Here is a 17,317-nt window from a genome sequence, read left to right on the forward strand (position 1 = left end):
GTTGTGGCGCACGGGCTTAGTTGCTTTGCGGCATGTGGTATCTTCCTGGAGCAGGGATTGAAACTGTGTCCCCTACATTGGCAGGCAGATTCTTAACCGCTGCGCCACCTGGGAAGCCCTCTACACCTTTATTCTTAAGGGGTAAGAAGCTGAAGTTCTCTTCCTCTGAAACTTCTTCCTGCTGGACAGGGGCCGCCAACCCCAGTCTACCCTAGAGGTGTAGAAGTCTCTCGCTGACTGTTCCAAAGACCTGTAGGGACCTAGGCCACTTTGCACTAGAATGGGCTGAATTCCTTGAGCCATCATGAGCCTTATTTCAAACTGTTGGAACCTAAAAGACACAAACTTAACTATAAGGTTAAACAAACAACGGCTAAAAAGAACAATAGGGGCCTTCCTAGGTGGCGCAGTGGGTAAGAATCCGCCTGCCAATGCAGGGGACACGGGTTCAATCCCTGCCCCAGGAAGATACCACATGTCGCAGAGCAACTAAGCCCATGCGCCACAACTATTGAGCCTGTGCTCTGGAGCCCGTGAGCCACAACTACTGAGCCCATGTACTGCAACTACTGAAGCCCACACGCCTGGAGCCCGTGCTCTGCAACAAGAGAGGCCACTGCAATGAGAAGCCTGCACACCACAAGGAAGAGTAGCCCCCGCTCGCTGCAACTAGAGAAAGCCCATGTGCAGCAACGAAGACCCAACACAGCCAATAAAATAAATAAATTAAAAAAAAAAAAAAAAAAAAAAGAACGACAATAGCCATTAAAGGGCCAAAAAAGGGAAGGAACCAGGTTAACTTTGGGCTTCCTTAATAGACAAGGGAGGTGATATCGTCCCTGCCAAAATTATGAAGCCACTCTGCTTGGGCATATATTTCCTTAATATTAACTTTTACATGTTCTGTTGCATTGATACAAGTGCAGAGGAAAGTATTAGTTGTTGCACAAACTCTACCTTGTTCTGCCAGAAAGTAATCAAGGGCCAGACGATTTTCAAGAACCACATTAGCCAACAAGAGAGGTCCCAAGTCCCGCTAAGGCTTCAAATAGGAGCCAACCCACTACATCATTTTGCTTATCTGTTGATGGTGCCCAGCTTTTGAATAGGTATCTCAGGTCTTCCACTGGCTCACAGGTGTATTGTTCCTCTGTTGTGACCTGTGGGGTTTCTGGAGGTAAAAGCTTTAGTCTGGACAAATGTACCCAACTAGATGTCCCTTGCAGTTTAACAGCAGTGGGGGTGGTTAAAATTATAAGGGCCCTTCCATTTTGGCAATAGTTGATCTTGGGGGGACCCCTCTTTTTAGGTTTGAAGAAGAACTTGGTCCCCAGGGTTTCTTTGTGAAGAAACTGCTCCTTCCTCTGTAGTTTTAGCGGGAACCGGCAGTGCCTTGTATCTCAGGGCCTGGTTCACTTCCTCATCCAGTAGAATGTCAGTCATAAGGAGAGGCCTCCCATAGGTCATTTCAAATGGGCTAAGTCTCAGATTACTCCTGGGGGCACAAGGACCCTGAGGCATGCAATAGGAAGCAGGTTGGTCCAGGGTTCATGAGACTCTTGGCAGAGCTTTGCTAAGGTTTTCCTTAAAGTAAGGTTCATTTTCTCTACCTTCCCTGAAGACCAGGGGTACCAAGAAGTGTGTAGCTTGTAGTCTGTCCCTAGGGCTGTTGTGAGCCCCTGTGTGATTTTGGCTGTAAGAGAGGGCTCATTATCACTCTGCAGGGACTTTGAAAGTGAGGAACTATTTCTTTTAAGAGGGACTCACAGCCTGCTGGGGCTCCGCTCTCCGGCACGAGCCCGCACGTCTTTCCCGGCAAAGTCCCTTGCGCAGCCCGGCCCGGCCCCGTGGCACGGATGTTTCCATGCAGGCGATTTTGACAGCAGTCCTCATACCGAGCTATTATGAAGTGTGATGTCAGTCTGGAGAACGGATAATATATAAGCCAGTTCTTGCCACGCTATCTTACAAGGAAACATCTGAGGCTATCAGTTGTATCTCCTTTCCCTTACCTGCTATTTGCCTGCCCTCACTGAAGCACCGTGGATGCAGACACTCCTAGTTCTTGGTGAAATTTGGAAGCTTCTCCTCCAGGATCTCTGTCCAGAAGTTGCACCTGCCTACTCAGGAATCTCCAATTCTACTTTGTTTCCAGGGTTCAAAGAGAACCTCCTGTTTTGCAAAGGACTGACATTAGTTGCAGGACACCTAAATCTAAACAATGCCTTCAGCCTTTGAGCACTCTAGAAAATAGGTTTAGAGCTATTTAGACCTGTTTTCTGCAAGTCAAGAATTGAGAATGAGAAGTTGGGGTGGAGGGGATAGATATTCTCTCTACACTTTGAGAACAGGACCAGTTAGCAGGTTAACCTTAAACTAGTCTTTTACTCTTTACAGGTGTGTATTGTTATTGACTTTTTTCCTCTTGGGATAATGGGAGAAAAGCTCCATCTTTAATGTATATCTTACCCCTCCACCGCCTCATATTCCACAGAATTTTTTGCTCTCTGCAAATGCCTACTTCTCTCACTGTAGCAGGAGAGTGTGGGTGTTAGTTTCAAAGTGGGAAATGTAGTGTTCAAGCTGGTCCCAAGCAGAAAGTCTCTCAGCATCTTAAACCTAACTTGTATTAATTTCCTGGCCCCAGTGAGGTTTGGAAACAACTGACAGGACAGTAGAAAAACAGCTTATCCCAAACCTATGGCCAGAAGAAAATGGAAAAGCCACTGTCAAAAGATGTTCTTTTAAAATTTCCCCATAATTTTTAGACACACAGTCTTATAGGCTGGGTTCACGTAGGCAGTCGTAGACTGTATAAAAGATCTACAAATAGATCACACTTTGCCTGATCTGAAACCAGATTTACTGTAGTATTGCAATTAAGATTAAAAGAAAGGGAAGTCATACTTGTGGTTTCCACATTGCATTGTGATAACACTGCAGATCTTTTTTTTTCTATTTTTTATTGAAGTATAGTTGAATTACAATGTGTTAATTACTGCTGTACAGCAAAGTAACTCAGTTATACATATATATACATCCTTTTTCATATTCTTTTCCATTATATTTTGTCACAGGATATTGAATACAGTTCCATCTGCTATACATTGGATAAATAACAACGCTCTATTCTGTATGTGCCATTTTGCATCTGTTAATCCCAAACTCCCAATCCAACCCTCTCACACCACCCTCTCCCTTGGCAACTACCAGTCTGTTCTCTATGTCCATGAGTCTGTTTGTGTTTGTAGATAGGTTCGTGTCATATTTGAGATTCCACATATAAGTGATATCATATGGTATTTATCTTTGTCTGACTTCACTTAGTATGATAATCTCTAGTTGCATCCATGTTGCTGCAAATGGCATTATTTTGTTCTTTTTTTATGGCTGAGTAGTATTCCATTGTATATATGTACCACATCTTCTTATCCATTCATCTGTCAATGGACATTAGGTTGCTTCATGACTTGGCTGTTGTAAATAGTGTGGCCGTGAACCTTGGAGTGCAAGTATCTTTCCGGATTTTAGTTTTGTCTGGATATATGCCCAGGAGTGGGATTGCTGGATCATCTGGCAACTCTATTTTTGGTTTTTGAAGAAACTTCCACATTGTTTTCCATAGTGGCTGTACCCGTTGACACTGCCACCAACATGTCATTGCTCCACACCCTCCCCAGCATTTGTTATTTGTAGACTTTTTAATGATGGCCATTCTGACCAGCATGAGGGGGTACCTCATTGTAGTTTTTTTGTTGTTGTTGTTTTATTTTTTATTTTTTACAGTAAACTGCATATATTTAGAGTGTGCAATTTGATATCCCAATCTCCCAATTCATTCCCCCCCACCCCTCCCCACTTTCCCCACTTGGTGTCCATATGTTTGTTCTCTACATCTGTGTCTCTATTTCTGCCTTGCAAACGGGTTGATTTGTACCATTTTTCTATAACACTGCAGATCTTGTCTTCAGTGAATTTGTCTGCCACAAGTAAGTTCTGGCATGTGTAGTGCATGAGGCATATTTTACACTCAACTTAGAAAATTGTATTTCCTGACTTGTGTATTTTAGTTTGAAACCCGTTTTGCATAGAATTTCTATATTGTTTTCATAAAATGAAAGGAAGTAAAAAATCTCACCAACTGAGGGAAAAAAAAAAAAAAGGGACTCACAGACTTCCATAGCCTTTTTAGATTGGGTGGGGAAGGCTTCAGCCCATCCTGTGAGAGAATCAACACACACCAGAAGGTATTTATATTCTGATCCTGGGGATATTTGGGTGAAATCTAACTGCCAGTCTTCTCCCGGATATGTCCCTCGGCGTTGAATTGGCCTGGTAACAAAGCGGGGATTGGATGGCTCTGTGGGTTATTACAGGCACACAGATCACAGGCAAGCATTACTTGTTTTACTGTCCTTTGAAGCCTCTTCCCTGAAAAAGCCTTTTGCATCAAGTCCCATAGTGCATCCCTCCCATAGTGGGTGGCATCATGTAAGCTCTTCGTTTCCATTGTTGGGCTTCAGAGATTAGAACCTTATCCTCCTTTTTATACCAGTCTGTGCTTCTCTTCTCATAGCCCCATTTTTTTTTTTTTTTGGCATTTTCTTGTTCCTGTGGGGAATACTGGGGAAGGCTAGTGACTTCAGGGGGGCCAATCACTAGACCCATAATTTGTTCAGGTTCCTGTAATCGAGCTGCCTGCTTTGCAGTCTGATCAGCTTAGCTGTTCCTTTGGCTCACAGAAGACCCATCCCTCTCATGGCCCCTTGCAGTGGATTACTGCCACCTGGGTTGGGAGCTGCATTGTTTCTAAAAGAGCCAGAATCAAGTGTTTATGTTTTATGGGGGAATTTCTAGCAGTTTAAGTATATTATTCTTCCTAGTCTATCTACTTTTAAAGCCTGTATAGACAATAATATATGATCATTGTGTTTCTAGCAGTTAAAATTCCTCTTTCCTCCCCAATGGCAGCATGAGCATGTAGCACTTGGAACCCATATTTAGAGTCAGTAAAAAATTTAATTTCTTATCCTTCCCTAGTTGTTAAATTGTAAAGCTCTCATTAATGCAATTAGTTCAGCCTTCTGGGCTGATGTCTGGGGTGTCAGGGCCTTGGCTTCTATGACTTCATCTAGACTAACTATGGTGTACCCTGCCTTTTGGATTTGCATTTCTATGAAACTGCTCCTCAGGGCTGTCAAGGGGCTCATCTAGAAGATCAGACCTGCCAGAGTAAGTTTGTTCTATGGTCTCTATAAGCCCCAGTACTAGTGGTCTACCCAACTCAGTCTTTAGAGTCTCAAAGGCCCACTGCTGGTTCTTATTCCACTGAAGGGCTTCCCTTTCTCCTCCCTTTAGAGCCTTATGTGGGGGTTTTGCTATAAGGCCGTGATTTGGAATCCAGATACGACAGAACCCACTCATTCCGAGAAAGCCTCGAAGTTGCCTCTTTGTGGTTGGAGATGGTAATACACTAATTGATGTTGTGGCCAGGGCTTGTGCCCCTGGGGTCAAAACAAATCCTAAGTATTGAATCCGTTGCTGTGAGATCTGAGCCTTAGTTGAAGAGACTTTATATCCCCTTTTTGTCAGAAAATTTAGGACCCTAACAGTATTTTGATATGAATCTTGTTTGGTCTCACTACTTATCAGTAAATCATCAGCATACTGTAGCAGAGTTCTCTTCTCAAGGCTCGGTTCCCTCAGTTCCCTTGCTAATGCATTTCCAAAAAGATGGGGGCTGTCCCAAAAACCCTGGGGAAGCACTGTCCAGGTATGTTGGGTAGCCTCCAGGGTGTCAGAGTCCCTCTACTCAAAGGCAAAAAGATATTGAGAGTCTGGATGTAGGGGAATACAGAAAAATGCATCTCTGAGTTCCAAAACGGAGAAATACAGAGCACTCCCTGGCATCTGGGTGAAGAGGGTGTATGGGTTTGGCACCAGTGGGTGAATAGGGATGACGGCCTCATTCACTGCTCGCAAGTCTTGCACAAACCGATGCTCCCTGTTAGGCTTCTGAACAGGGAGGGTCGGGGTGTTGCAAGGGGATTGGCAGGGCCTGATGAGTCCATGTTTTAGGAACTTGCTGAGCAGTGGTTGGATCCCCCTCAGGGCCTCAGGCTTTAAAGGATATTGCCTCTTCCAGAGTATTTTCCCCCAGGCCTTAACCTTATTTTTAATTGGGGAAACACGTTTGGCCTTTCCTGGCACCGAGGTATCCCAAACTTCAGGAGCTACTTGTTCTCTAATTTCTTGGGGGATGTCTTGGGGAATATTATGATGCCTAACAAGTGGGTCATCTGGGGCTACTAATAGATGCATTCTCTGTTTGAATTCATTTACCTCCTTGGACTCCATCCTGTCCTAAAAATATACTCGCTCCTAACTCATTTAGCAAATCTCTCCTGAGGGGAGGGACCGGGCATTCTGGCATGTACAAAAAGGAGTGAGTAATAATGATAGACCCGGTTCCTCAGGCAAGGGGAGACATAAGTCGCCTTACCTTTGGCTCTCCTTCAACTCCCGTCACAGTACAGTCATGGCTGGAGAGGGGGCCAGCCGGCCAAGTCAGAACAGAGCAGGCAGCTCCAGTGTCTACAAGAAAATCAGTTCTCCTGCCTGCCACATCGAGGGTGAGCCGAGTGTCCACTGGAGTGATGAGGACAGGTTGAGTGGGATCTGGAGCCAGGCAGGTACTCTATCCCTGTCAGTTGGTGTGCGGGAATCTCTCACCCAAGAGATTTGCAAGGAACTGGGGCCGGTCTGGGTTGCCGCTCGGGCGGTCCCACAGGAAGGCACTCAGGACATTCCCCCTTCCAGTGCTCCTCCTTCCAACAAGTCACACTGCTTCGGGCCCAGGTGAGTTCTTGGTGGTCTGTCCAGCCTTCTCGGACCTCCAGGGTCCCCCCGAGGTGGTGGGTGAATCAGAGCAGACAAAAGCTGTGTTTTCTTTATTAGCCTCTTGTCCTTATTGGTCTCCTCCGTTGTCTTGGTTGTTATAGACCTTGAATGCCTGCTCTACCAAGGTTGACAGTGGGGTTTGGGGCCCAGCCTCAAGCTTCTGTAACTTTCTCCTGATATCAGGAGTGGTGTGGATGATGTAATGCAGGGCCAATGGTGCCCTCCCCTCTGTGGACGCAGGGTCTGTATTGGTGTCTTTCCTGAATGCCTCTGCCACTGAGTTCAAGAAGACTACCCGGTTTTCATCTTTTTCCTGTGTAACCTCTTGGACCTTATCATAATTTACAGCCTTCACCATACACCTTTTCATTCCTTCTGCTACACAAGTAATATAAGGTCTCCTCCTGGCCTGGCCTAGATCATCTTCACCGTCCCCGTGTGGGTCATGTCCTGGGATTGCATCCCCACCCACCTGATAAATTTGATGGTGTGGATTGAGGGCCAGTAGGCCATCTGCGTGTTCCCTGGCCTTTCTCAGTACAGTCTCCTTTTCATCCGGGGTGCAACGGTGGGCCAGAATAACCATGATGTCCTGCCAGGTGAGAGAGAACATCAACCCCCAGACTGATAAATTTATCTCTAAACTTACCAGGGTTCTCTGAGAACCTGCCAAACCTCTCCTTACAGATTCCTAAGTCTCCCATTGAGAAGGGGACATGCACTCTAGTAATCCCTTCGTTCATAGCAGCTACTTCCCGGAGAGGGTAAAGGCCTCATGGGGCAGAGGTGGGGGCTAACTTTGAACCTGATCCTGGGTGATAGGAAGGTCCACTACAAGTTACCCCAGAGGGACTGGTCTCTCCCTCCTGGAGTAACAGAGGGCATAAAGGGACATAAGGAGGCAGAGTTTGGGATCAGTCAGGGGGACCCAGAGGAGTAGGTGGCTCCAGAGAAGCAGGGAATATTTGGTTCTCCCCCGAGAAATTGGGGAAGGTTGCAAGGGAGTTATCTAAAATGTTGGGATTGTATTCTGATTCCTCAAAAAACTCAGGCTTTTGATTATAGGAGCTGCACAGAGCAGGGTTTTGGTAAAGGACCACGAAGACTTGGACATATGGAACCTCAGTCCATTTTCCCATCTTGAGACAGTAAAGATCCAATTATTGCACGATGGTTTTGTAATTTAGAGACCTATTTGCAGACCATTTTTTCCATCCCCTAACTTATATAAGGGCCAGGCAATGTTACAGTAGAGTTTAAGATTTTCCCTTTCAAGCCCATCTGTTTTGAAAAACTTCCAGTTTTTAAGGATACACTGCAGAGGTGTTTCTTCTGGCTCAGAAGAGGATCCTCCCATGTTGAGTAACCTGCAACTGAGCAAGAGTGCTCCTAGAAATGAAGTCCGGGTTCCCAGAGACATTTACTAGGAGGCTTTTGTCCTATGATAAGTATCCCTATGAGACTGAGCATCTATAAAGCCTCCGATGAGGGCTGTTTGGAAGTGGCCAGCCCAGTAGCTAGTCTGTAACAAGGTATGGAATGTCAAGGCCTGGAGTGGAGGGGTCCTAGAGGTGTCGAAAGGAACTCCTGAAGGAATTGGAGTTGGGCACAGTGGAAAATGCCATGGGGGTCAGGACCTGAGGGTCTAGCGGTGGGAGTATTCCCGTAGGGCATTTTTTTAGATGTAGAGTAAGGTGAAAGACTAGACAGCAGAAGAACCCAAAACCCCTTCCCCTATCTGTTTGGTGGCTGCGATAAAACTGGGGAGAGCCTGATAACTCCATCTGACATAGGAAACAGTGAGTTTGGACAATGTTTCCCATATAATTTAACATACCAAATGAACCCAATTAGTTTAGGACATCTCTTTTGGATGTTCCAGGGGCCCCTTGAAACACCCCAAAGTGAACTGGAAACCAAGAGAATTTCAATTAGAATTTGCTATTTGGGAAGTCCATCAAAATTTTTAAGAAAGTTTCGGGCTTCCCAGTTGGCGCAATGGTTAAGAATCCACCTGCCATTGCAGGGGACATGAGTTTGATCCCTGGGCGGAGAAGATCCCACACGCCACAGAGCAAACTGAGACTGTGCGCCACAGCAGTTGAGTCCATGTGCCACAACTACTGAAGCCCATGTGCCTAGAGCCTGTGCTCTGCAACAAGAGAAGCCACTGCAATAGGAAGCCCACGCACTGCAATGAAGAGTAGCCCCTGCTCTCTGCAACTGGAGAAAGCCTACGCAGCAATAAACACCCAATGCAGCAAATAAATAAATAAAATAGAATAAAAATTTTAAGAAAGTTTTAAAATTCCTGGTCAAGTAGGGTCATAGGTTGCTGTGAAATAATACTTATTTGTTGAGCTAATGTGGGGAAAAAAAATCAAAAGTATATATAAATCACTTAAAGGCACAGGAACTCATAAGATCTGTTACTAAAAGCAGCATTCCAGGACAACTTTGTTCTTTTATGAGAGAGAGAAATCAAATCCAGTCTTGCATCAGCCTACTCTTTTGTTTTTTTAAGCTCTTTATTGGAATATAATTGCTTTACACTCTTGTACCAGTTTTTGAGGTACACCAAAGTGAATCAGCTGTTTTTATACATATATCCCCATATCCCCTCCCTCCCGTGACTCCCTCCTACCCTCCCTGTCCTGGCCCTCTAAAGCATCACCCATCATCGAGTTGATCTCCCTTTGTTATACAGCAACTTCCCACTAGCTATCTGTTTTACAGTTGGTAGTGTAAATATGTCTGTGCTACTCTCTCACTTCATCCCAGCTTCCCCTTCGCCCCCCACCCCAGCCCCGTGTCCTCAGGTCCATTCTCTACATCTGCATCTCCACTCTTGCCCTGTCACTGGGTTCATCAGTACCATTTCTTCAGATTCCATATATATGAGTTAGCATACGGGATTTATTTTTCTCTTTCTGGCTTACTTCACTCTGTATGACAGTCTCTAGGTCTATCCACCTCATTACATATAGCTCCATTTCATTCCTTTTTATAGCTGAGTAATATTCCATTGTATATATGTGCCACATCTTCTGTATCCATTCATGTGTTGATGGGCATTTAGGTTGCTTCCATGCTCTGGCTATTGTAAATAGTGCTGCAGTGAACATTATGATACATGTTTCTTTTTGGATTATGGTTTTCTCTGGGTATATGCCCAGTAGTGGGATTACTGGATCATATGGTAGTTCCATTTTTAGTTTATTAAGGAACCTCCAAACTGTTTTCCATAGTGGCTGTACCAGCTTACATTCCCACCAGCAGTGCAGGAGAGTTCCCTTTTCTCTACACCCTCTCAAACATTTATTGTTTCTAGATGTTTTGATGATGGCTATTCTGACCGGAGTGAGGTGATACCTCACTGTGGCTTTGACTTGCATTTCTCTAATGATTCGTGATGTTGAGCATCTTTTCATGTGTTTGTTGGTCACCTGTATGTCTTCTTTGGAGAAATGTCTATTTAGGTCTTCTGCCCATTTGTGGATTGGGTTATTTGCTTTTTTGGTATTAAGCTGCATGAGCTGCTTATATATTTTGGAGATTAATCCTTTGTCCATTGCTTCATTGGCAAGTATTTTCTCTCATTCTGAGGGTTGTCTTCTTGTCTTGTTTATGGTTTCTTTTGCTGTGCAAAAGCTTTTAAGTTTCATTAGGCCCCATTTGTTTATTCTTGATTTTATTTGTATTATTCTAGGAGGTGAGTCAAAAAGGATCTTGCTGTGATGTATGTCAGAGTGTTCTGCCTATGCTTTCCTCTAGGAGTTTTATAGTGTCTGGCCTTACATTTAGGTCTTTACTCCATTTTGAGTTTATTTTTGTGTATGGTGTTAGGAAGTGTTCTAACTTCATTCTTTTACATGTTGCTGTCCAATTTTCCCAGCACCACTTATTGAAGAGGCTGTCTTTTTTCCATTGTATATTCTTGCCTCCTTTGTTAAAGATAAGGTTCCCATATGTGTGTGGGTTTACCTCTGGGTTCTCTATTCTGTTCCATTGATCTACCTTTGTATTTTTGTGCCAGTACCATACTGCCTTGATCACTGTGGCCTTGTAGTATAGTTTGAAGTCAGGAAGCCTAATTCCACCAACTCTGTCTTTCCTTCTCAAGTTTGCTTTGGCTATTCGGGGTCTTTTGCGTTTCCATACAAATCGTAAGATTTCTTGTTCTCGTTCTGTGAAAAATGCCGTTGGTAATTTGTTAGGGATTGCATTGAATCTGTAAACTGCTTTGGGTAGGATAATTTTCACAACATTGATTCTTCCAATCCAAGAACATGGCATCAGCCTGCTCTTAATAAAATCCATTTACCTAATTAAATTTAATCCAACCTTGGAAAATCCTGACCACATACAAAATTCTTTTCTCAATGTTCCTCTTCCGCAAAGCTTCTGCAACTTTCTGTAGCCATTCTTTGTCCCTTATTCTTTTCCATTCAGCAGTAACCAGCTCTAGGACAAAATCATCCTTTTCCCTTTCAACAAAATATATTTCCATTCCTTATACCTTCTTATCTGAAAACACACATCCTACTTTTCTTAAGCAACCAGGAACTGTCTTTTACATATTAGCATTCCATAAATTTGTAAACGTCTCAAGGCGGCACCAAAGAGCTTAATTTCTCTCTTATGAGAAGACAAAAGTAGGTAGATTTAGACCTGTTTAACAGTTAATGTTCCAATATTTTATCTTATTTGAAATGGCCTGGGTATTCAGTGAATTCTTATCATTTAACTTAATTTAGTTTCAAATTACCAAAAATTGGAGAGACTGTTTTAGATGGACATTTCTCAAACATAATTATTCCTATAGAGTTTACCAAAAAGTTCTTATCCCAGTTACTTTTGCTGAAAAATTTAATCATGTCAGGTTATTTTCCCTGTTGAGAGGTTTTATAACAGAGCCAACCTGTGCACTTCCAGAAAGGGCCAGTGAAGGAGGGAGCACTCTGTCCACTGCCCACCTGGGTGATCAAGCCTGGAAACCAGCCAGTTGTACGTCATCTGTGGGACTGCAACCTACAGGTGGGACTTGCACCCACGCATACAATTTGTACGTCATCTTTGGATCCAACCCACAGGTGGAATTCTCACCCATGCATATACCAGTATATAGAAATATGCCGCTTCAGCGCATTCCTAACGGAACTTCTCCTGGCGACAGGAAAATAAAGTTGAGAATATTGGGATGATTGGACTTCTAGCCACTACATGACATGAGGTTTGAACCTCTTTCACTCTCATAAATCTCCTGTCAGGGAGAGCCTGCTGGACCAAGGTCTGCATAGTGTGAGGGGAGCCTCTCTCACCTCTGCTTGTCACCCATCAAGGTGAGCTGTTGTCGGCCAGAGGTAACATGGTCTCACAAGCTGAGAGGAGTGATGCTATAGCTGCCTGATGTCCACTCTCTTGGAAGGGTGGGACAGAAGTAGGAGAAGACAGAGAAAGGAGAGGACAGAGAGAGAAGTAGAGAGATTTCAGGAGAGGGAAAGGGAAAATGGTGAGGGAAAAGGACAAAGAGGTGGGGGGATTGTTGCCTGAATGAGGGTACTGAGGCCCCCAGGGGCCAGGAAGGCAGACTTACCAAATGTGGTGATGCTAAAACAAGAGGTTCAGGCAGCCACTTGTCACCCACAGGGAAGCTGCATTCAGTGGTCCTGGAGGTGTCCAGATCCTCTCCCCAGAAGGGGACAAGCCCCGAGTTGGGTGCCACCAAGTATGTTACCGACCAGGGTTTTTGGTCTCCTTAATCAGTAGAAATTGATCAGCAGCCAGACAAGAAATTCAGGCAAGGCTTTGTTGGGGCCCCTGCTGCAGTAGATGGGAGTGAGAACAAACAACAGATTCCCTAGCTTACTAGCTCCTATTTATTTTTGTTTTTATTTCCATTACTTTAGGTGACAGATCACAAAAGATATTGCTGTGATTTATGCCAAACAATGTTGTGTGTATGTTTTTCTGTAGTAGTTTTATAGTATCCGGTCTTACATTTAGGTATTTAATCCATTTTGAGTTTATTTTTGTGTATGGTGTTAGAGAATGTTCTAATTTCATTCATTTACATGTAGACGCCCAGTTTTCCCAGCATCACTTATTGAAGAGAGTGTCTTTTCTCCATTGTATAGTCTTGCCTCCTTTGTCATAGATTAAGTGACCGTAGATGTGTTGGTTTATTTCTAGACTTTCTATCCTGTTCCATTGATCTATATTTCTATTTTTGTGCCAGTATCATACTGTTTTGATTACTGTAGCTTTGTAGTACAGTCTGAAGTTAGGGAGCCTGATTCCTCAAGCTCCTTTTTTCTTTCTCAAGATTTCTTTGGCTATTCGGGGTCTTTTGTGTCTCCATACAAATTTTTAAATTTTTTTTTCTAATTCTGTGAAAAATGCCATTGGTCATTTGATATGGATTGCATTGAATCTGTAGATTGCCTCAGGTAGTGTAGTCATTTTGATGATATTGATTCTTCCAATCCAAGAACATGGTATATCTTTCTATCCATTTATGTCTTTGATTTCTTTCATCAGCATCTTATAGTTTTCAGAGTACAGGTCTTTTGTCTCCTTAGGTAGGTTTATTCCTATGTATCTTATTTTGTTTTGATGTGATGGTAAATGGCATTGTTTCCTTAATTTCTCTTTCTGATGTTTCATTGTTAGTATATAGAAATGCAAGAGATTTCTGTGTATTAATTTTGTATCCTGCAACTTTAGTGAATTCATTGATGAGCTCTAGTAATTTTCTGGTAGCATCTTTAGGATTGTCTATGTATAGCATCGTGTTATCTGCAAACAGTGACAGTTTTACTTCTTTTGCAACTTGGATTCCTTTTATTTCTTTTTCTTCTCTGATTGCCATGGCTAGGACTTCCAAAACTATGTTGAATAAAAGTGGCAAGAGTGGACATCCTTATCTTGTTCCTAAACTTGGAGGAAATGCTTTCAGTTTTTCGCTGTTGACTATGATGTTAGCTGTGGGTTTCTCATGTATGGCCTTTATTATGTCGAGATATGTTCCTGTTATGCTCACTTTCTGGAGTGTTTTTATCATAAATGGGTGTTGAATTTTGTCAAATGCTTTTTCTGTATTTATTGAGATTATCATATGGTTTTTATTCTTCAATTTGCTTTTTTTAAATAAATTTATTTATTGGCTGCATTGGTTCTTCATTGCTGCATGCGGACTTTCTCTAGTTGTGGCAAGTGGGGGCTACTCTTCATTGCGGTACATAGGCTTCTCATTGTGGACTCTAGGCTTGTGGGCCTCAGTAGCTGCAGTATGTGGGCTCAGTAGTTGTGGCTCACAGACTTAGTTGCTCTGTGGCATATGGAATCTTCCTGGATGAGGGATGAAACCTGTGGTCCCCTGCATTGGCAGGTGGATTCTTAACCACTGTGCCACCAGGGAAGTCCCTATTCTTCACTTTGTTAATCTGGTATATCACACTGATTGATTTGTGGATATTGAAAAATCCTTGCATCCCTGGAATAAATCTAAATGGAACATGGTGTATGATACTTGTAATGTATTGTTGGATTGGTTTGCTACCAAATCTAAATCCTTTTGTTGAGAATTTTTATGTCTATGTTAGTCAGTGATACTGACCTCTAATTTTTTTTTTTTTGTGGTGTCTTTGGTTTTGCTGTCAGGGTGCTGGTAGCCTCATAGTGTGAGTTTGGGAGTGTTCCTTCCTCTGCAATTTTTTGGAATAGTATCAGAAGGATAGGTGTTAGCTCTTCTGTAAATGTTTGTTAGAACTCACCTGTGAAGCCATCTGGGTCTGGATTTTGTTGGAAGCTTTTAAACTTGTAATTGGTCTGTTCATATTTTCTGTTTCTTTATGGTTCAGTCTCAGGAGAGTGTACCTTTCTAAGAATATGTTCCTTTCTTCTAGGTTGTCTAATTTATTGGCATATAATGCTTGTTGTATTCCCTTATGATCCTTTGTATTTCTGTGGTGTCAGTTGTAACTTCTCCTTTTTCATTTCTAATTTTACTGATTGGAGCCCTCTCTATTTTTTTCTTGATGAGTCTGGGTAAAGGCTTATAAATTTTGTTTATCTTTTCAAAGAACCAGGTTTTAGTTTCATTGGACTTTGGTATTGTTTTCTTCATCTCCATTTCATTTATTTCTGCTCTGATTTTTATGATTTCTTTCCTTCTACTAACTTTGGGTTTTGTTTGTTCTTCTCTCTCTAGTTGCTTTAGGTATAAGGTTAGGTTGTTAATTTGGGATTTTTCTTGTTTCCTGAGGTAAGATTGTAATGCTGTCAACTTCCTGCTTAGAACTGCTTTTGCTGCATCCCATGAGCTTCAGATTGTCGTGTTTTGTTTTCATTTGTATCTAGTCATTTTTTTGATTTTCTCTTTTTTTTCCTCCTCAGCTGCACTGCGTGGCTTGTGGAATCTTAGTTTCCCTATCAAGGATTGAACCCAGGCCCTCGGCACTGAAAGCGCAGAGTCCTAACCACTGGACTGCCAGGAAATTCCCTGATTTCCTCTTTGATTTCTTCAGTGATCCATTGGTTGTTTAGTAACATATTATTTTAGCCTCCATGTATTTGTGACTCTTACCATTTTTTCTTGTAGCTGATTTCTAATTTCATAGCGTTGTGGTTGGGAAAGATGCTTGATATGATTTCAGTTTTCTTAGATTTACCAAGGCTTCTTTTTTTTATGGCCCAGCATGTGATATATCCTGGAGAAAGTTCCATGTGCACTTGAGAAGAATGTGTATTCTGCTGCTTTTGGATGGAATGCTGTATAAATACCAATTAAATCTATCAGGTGTAATGTGTCATTTAAGGCCTCTGTTTCCTTATTGATTTTCTGTCTGGGTGATCTGTCCATTGATATAGTGGGCTGTTACATTCCCCCACTACTATTGTGTTACTATTACTATTGTGTCAGTTTCTCCTTTTATGGCTGTTAGCATTTGTCTTATATATTGAGGTACTCCTATGTTAGGTGCATATGTATTTACAGTTGTTATGTCTTCTTGGATTGACCCCTTGATTATTATGTAGTGTCCTTCTTTGTGTCTTGTAGCAGTATTTTAAAATCTATTTTGTCTAATATGAGTATTGCTACTTAACATTTTTTTGATTTCTGTTTGCATGGAATACCTTTTTCCATCCCCTCACTTTCAGTCTGTGTGTGTCCCTAGATCTGAAGTGGGTCTCTGGTAGATAGCATATGTACGGGTCTTATTTTGTATCCATTCAACCAGTCTATGTCTTTTGGTTGGAGCATTTAATCCACTTACGTTTAAGGTAATTATCAATATGGGTACATTCTTATTGCCATTTTCTTAATTGTTTGGGTTTGTTTTTGTAGGTCTTTTTCTTCCTTTCCTCTTTTGTTTTCTTCTCTTGTGATTTGATGATTATCTTTAGTGTTGTGTTTGGATTCTTTTTTTCTTTTTTGTGTTTGTGTATATTGTAGCTTTTTGGTTTGCAGTTACCATGAGGTTTTGATATAGCAGTTTATGCATGTACAAGATTGTATTAAGTTGCTGGTTTTACTTTCAAATGCATTTCCAATATCCTGCATTTGTACTCTCCTCTTTTCATGCTTGCTGGTTTTAATATCATATTTGCGTGTGGATGATTTCCTACCTTTATTGTATGTTTGCATCTGTGATATAATTGTTTTCCAGTTTGTGGGTGATCCACCTGGTGGGTATGGGATTTGAGTATATTGTGCAAGTGCCCCTCATACCATCTCTTTGTGGCTTCCTCTTTGTATTAGGATGTAGAATATCTTTTTTGATAGGTTCCAGTCTTTTTTGTCAATGGTTGTTTAGAAGTTAGTTGTGATTTTGGTGTTTTTGTGAGAGGAGGTGAGCTCAAGTCCTTCTACTCCACCATCTTATCCCCCTTCTTTTCCCTGGTGATCTTGTTAATTGGATATTCTGATCCAGCAGGTCAGGGGTCTAATCCTTAACATCTGGGAGCTTCTTAGATTTGCAGTCAATGCTGCTGGTCTCCTGACCACAGTTTAGGTAGCAAGAAGTTAGAGGTTAGATAAAAGAGGAGGTCAAGAGGGATAAGTAAAGGGTGGTGTCATGAAAACAAAGATAAAATAGTATTTCAAGAAGGAGGGAGAGCTCAACTGAGTCAAATTCTTTGGTGAATGAGAAAGCTGAAGATAGACATGTCTGTTGGATTTGGTGAAATGAAGATGGCTGATGGCTGGTGATCTTGAAAAGAGAAGTTTCAATGTACTGGTAGGGATGGAAGCCAAAGTTAATAAAGATAGTAAATAAGGAGAATACCTTCTAGAAGTTTTGCTGTTAAAAAGCAGAGAAATTAGTGATACTCAGGAAGGCATTTGGGGAGAAAGGAGGTACTGAGTAAGTTTGTCTATGAATGGCATAATTCAGTAGATGGAAGGTGTTATAGC

At 42.2% G+C, this 17,317-nt stretch overlaps 1 protein-coding gene across 5 annotated transcripts in view; it reads left to right on the forward strand.

Moving 5' to 3' along the window:
• ZAR1L (zygote arrest 1 like) overlaps window positions 1–17,317 on the forward strand; it is a 75,060-nt gene that overhangs the window by 18,968 nt on the left and 38,775 nt on the right. For 2 of the 5 annotated variants that reach the window (XM_057707903.1, XM_057707906.1), the window contains one exon: window positions 15,298–15,583. The exons of 2 other annotated variants lie outside the window; for them this stretch is intronic. In XM_057707903.1, coding sequence (XP_057563886.1) covers window positions 15,298–15,447 — 150 coding nt within the window. In that variant the 3' untranslated portion in view covers window positions 15,448–15,583. Of the gene's footprint in view, window positions 1–15,297; window positions 15,584–17,317 lie in introns of those variants that run through there. One more of the 5 variants, XM_057707908.1, reaches the window with a different exon arrangement.

This window comes from Hippopotamus amphibius, chromosome 14, assembly GCF_030028045.1.
Source record: "Hippopotamus amphibius kiboko isolate mHipAmp2 chromosome 14, mHipAmp2.hap2, whole genome shotgun sequence".
Taxonomy (NCBI): domain Eukaryota; kingdom Metazoa; phylum Chordata; class Mammalia; order Artiodactyla; family Hippopotamidae; genus Hippopotamus; species Hippopotamus amphibius.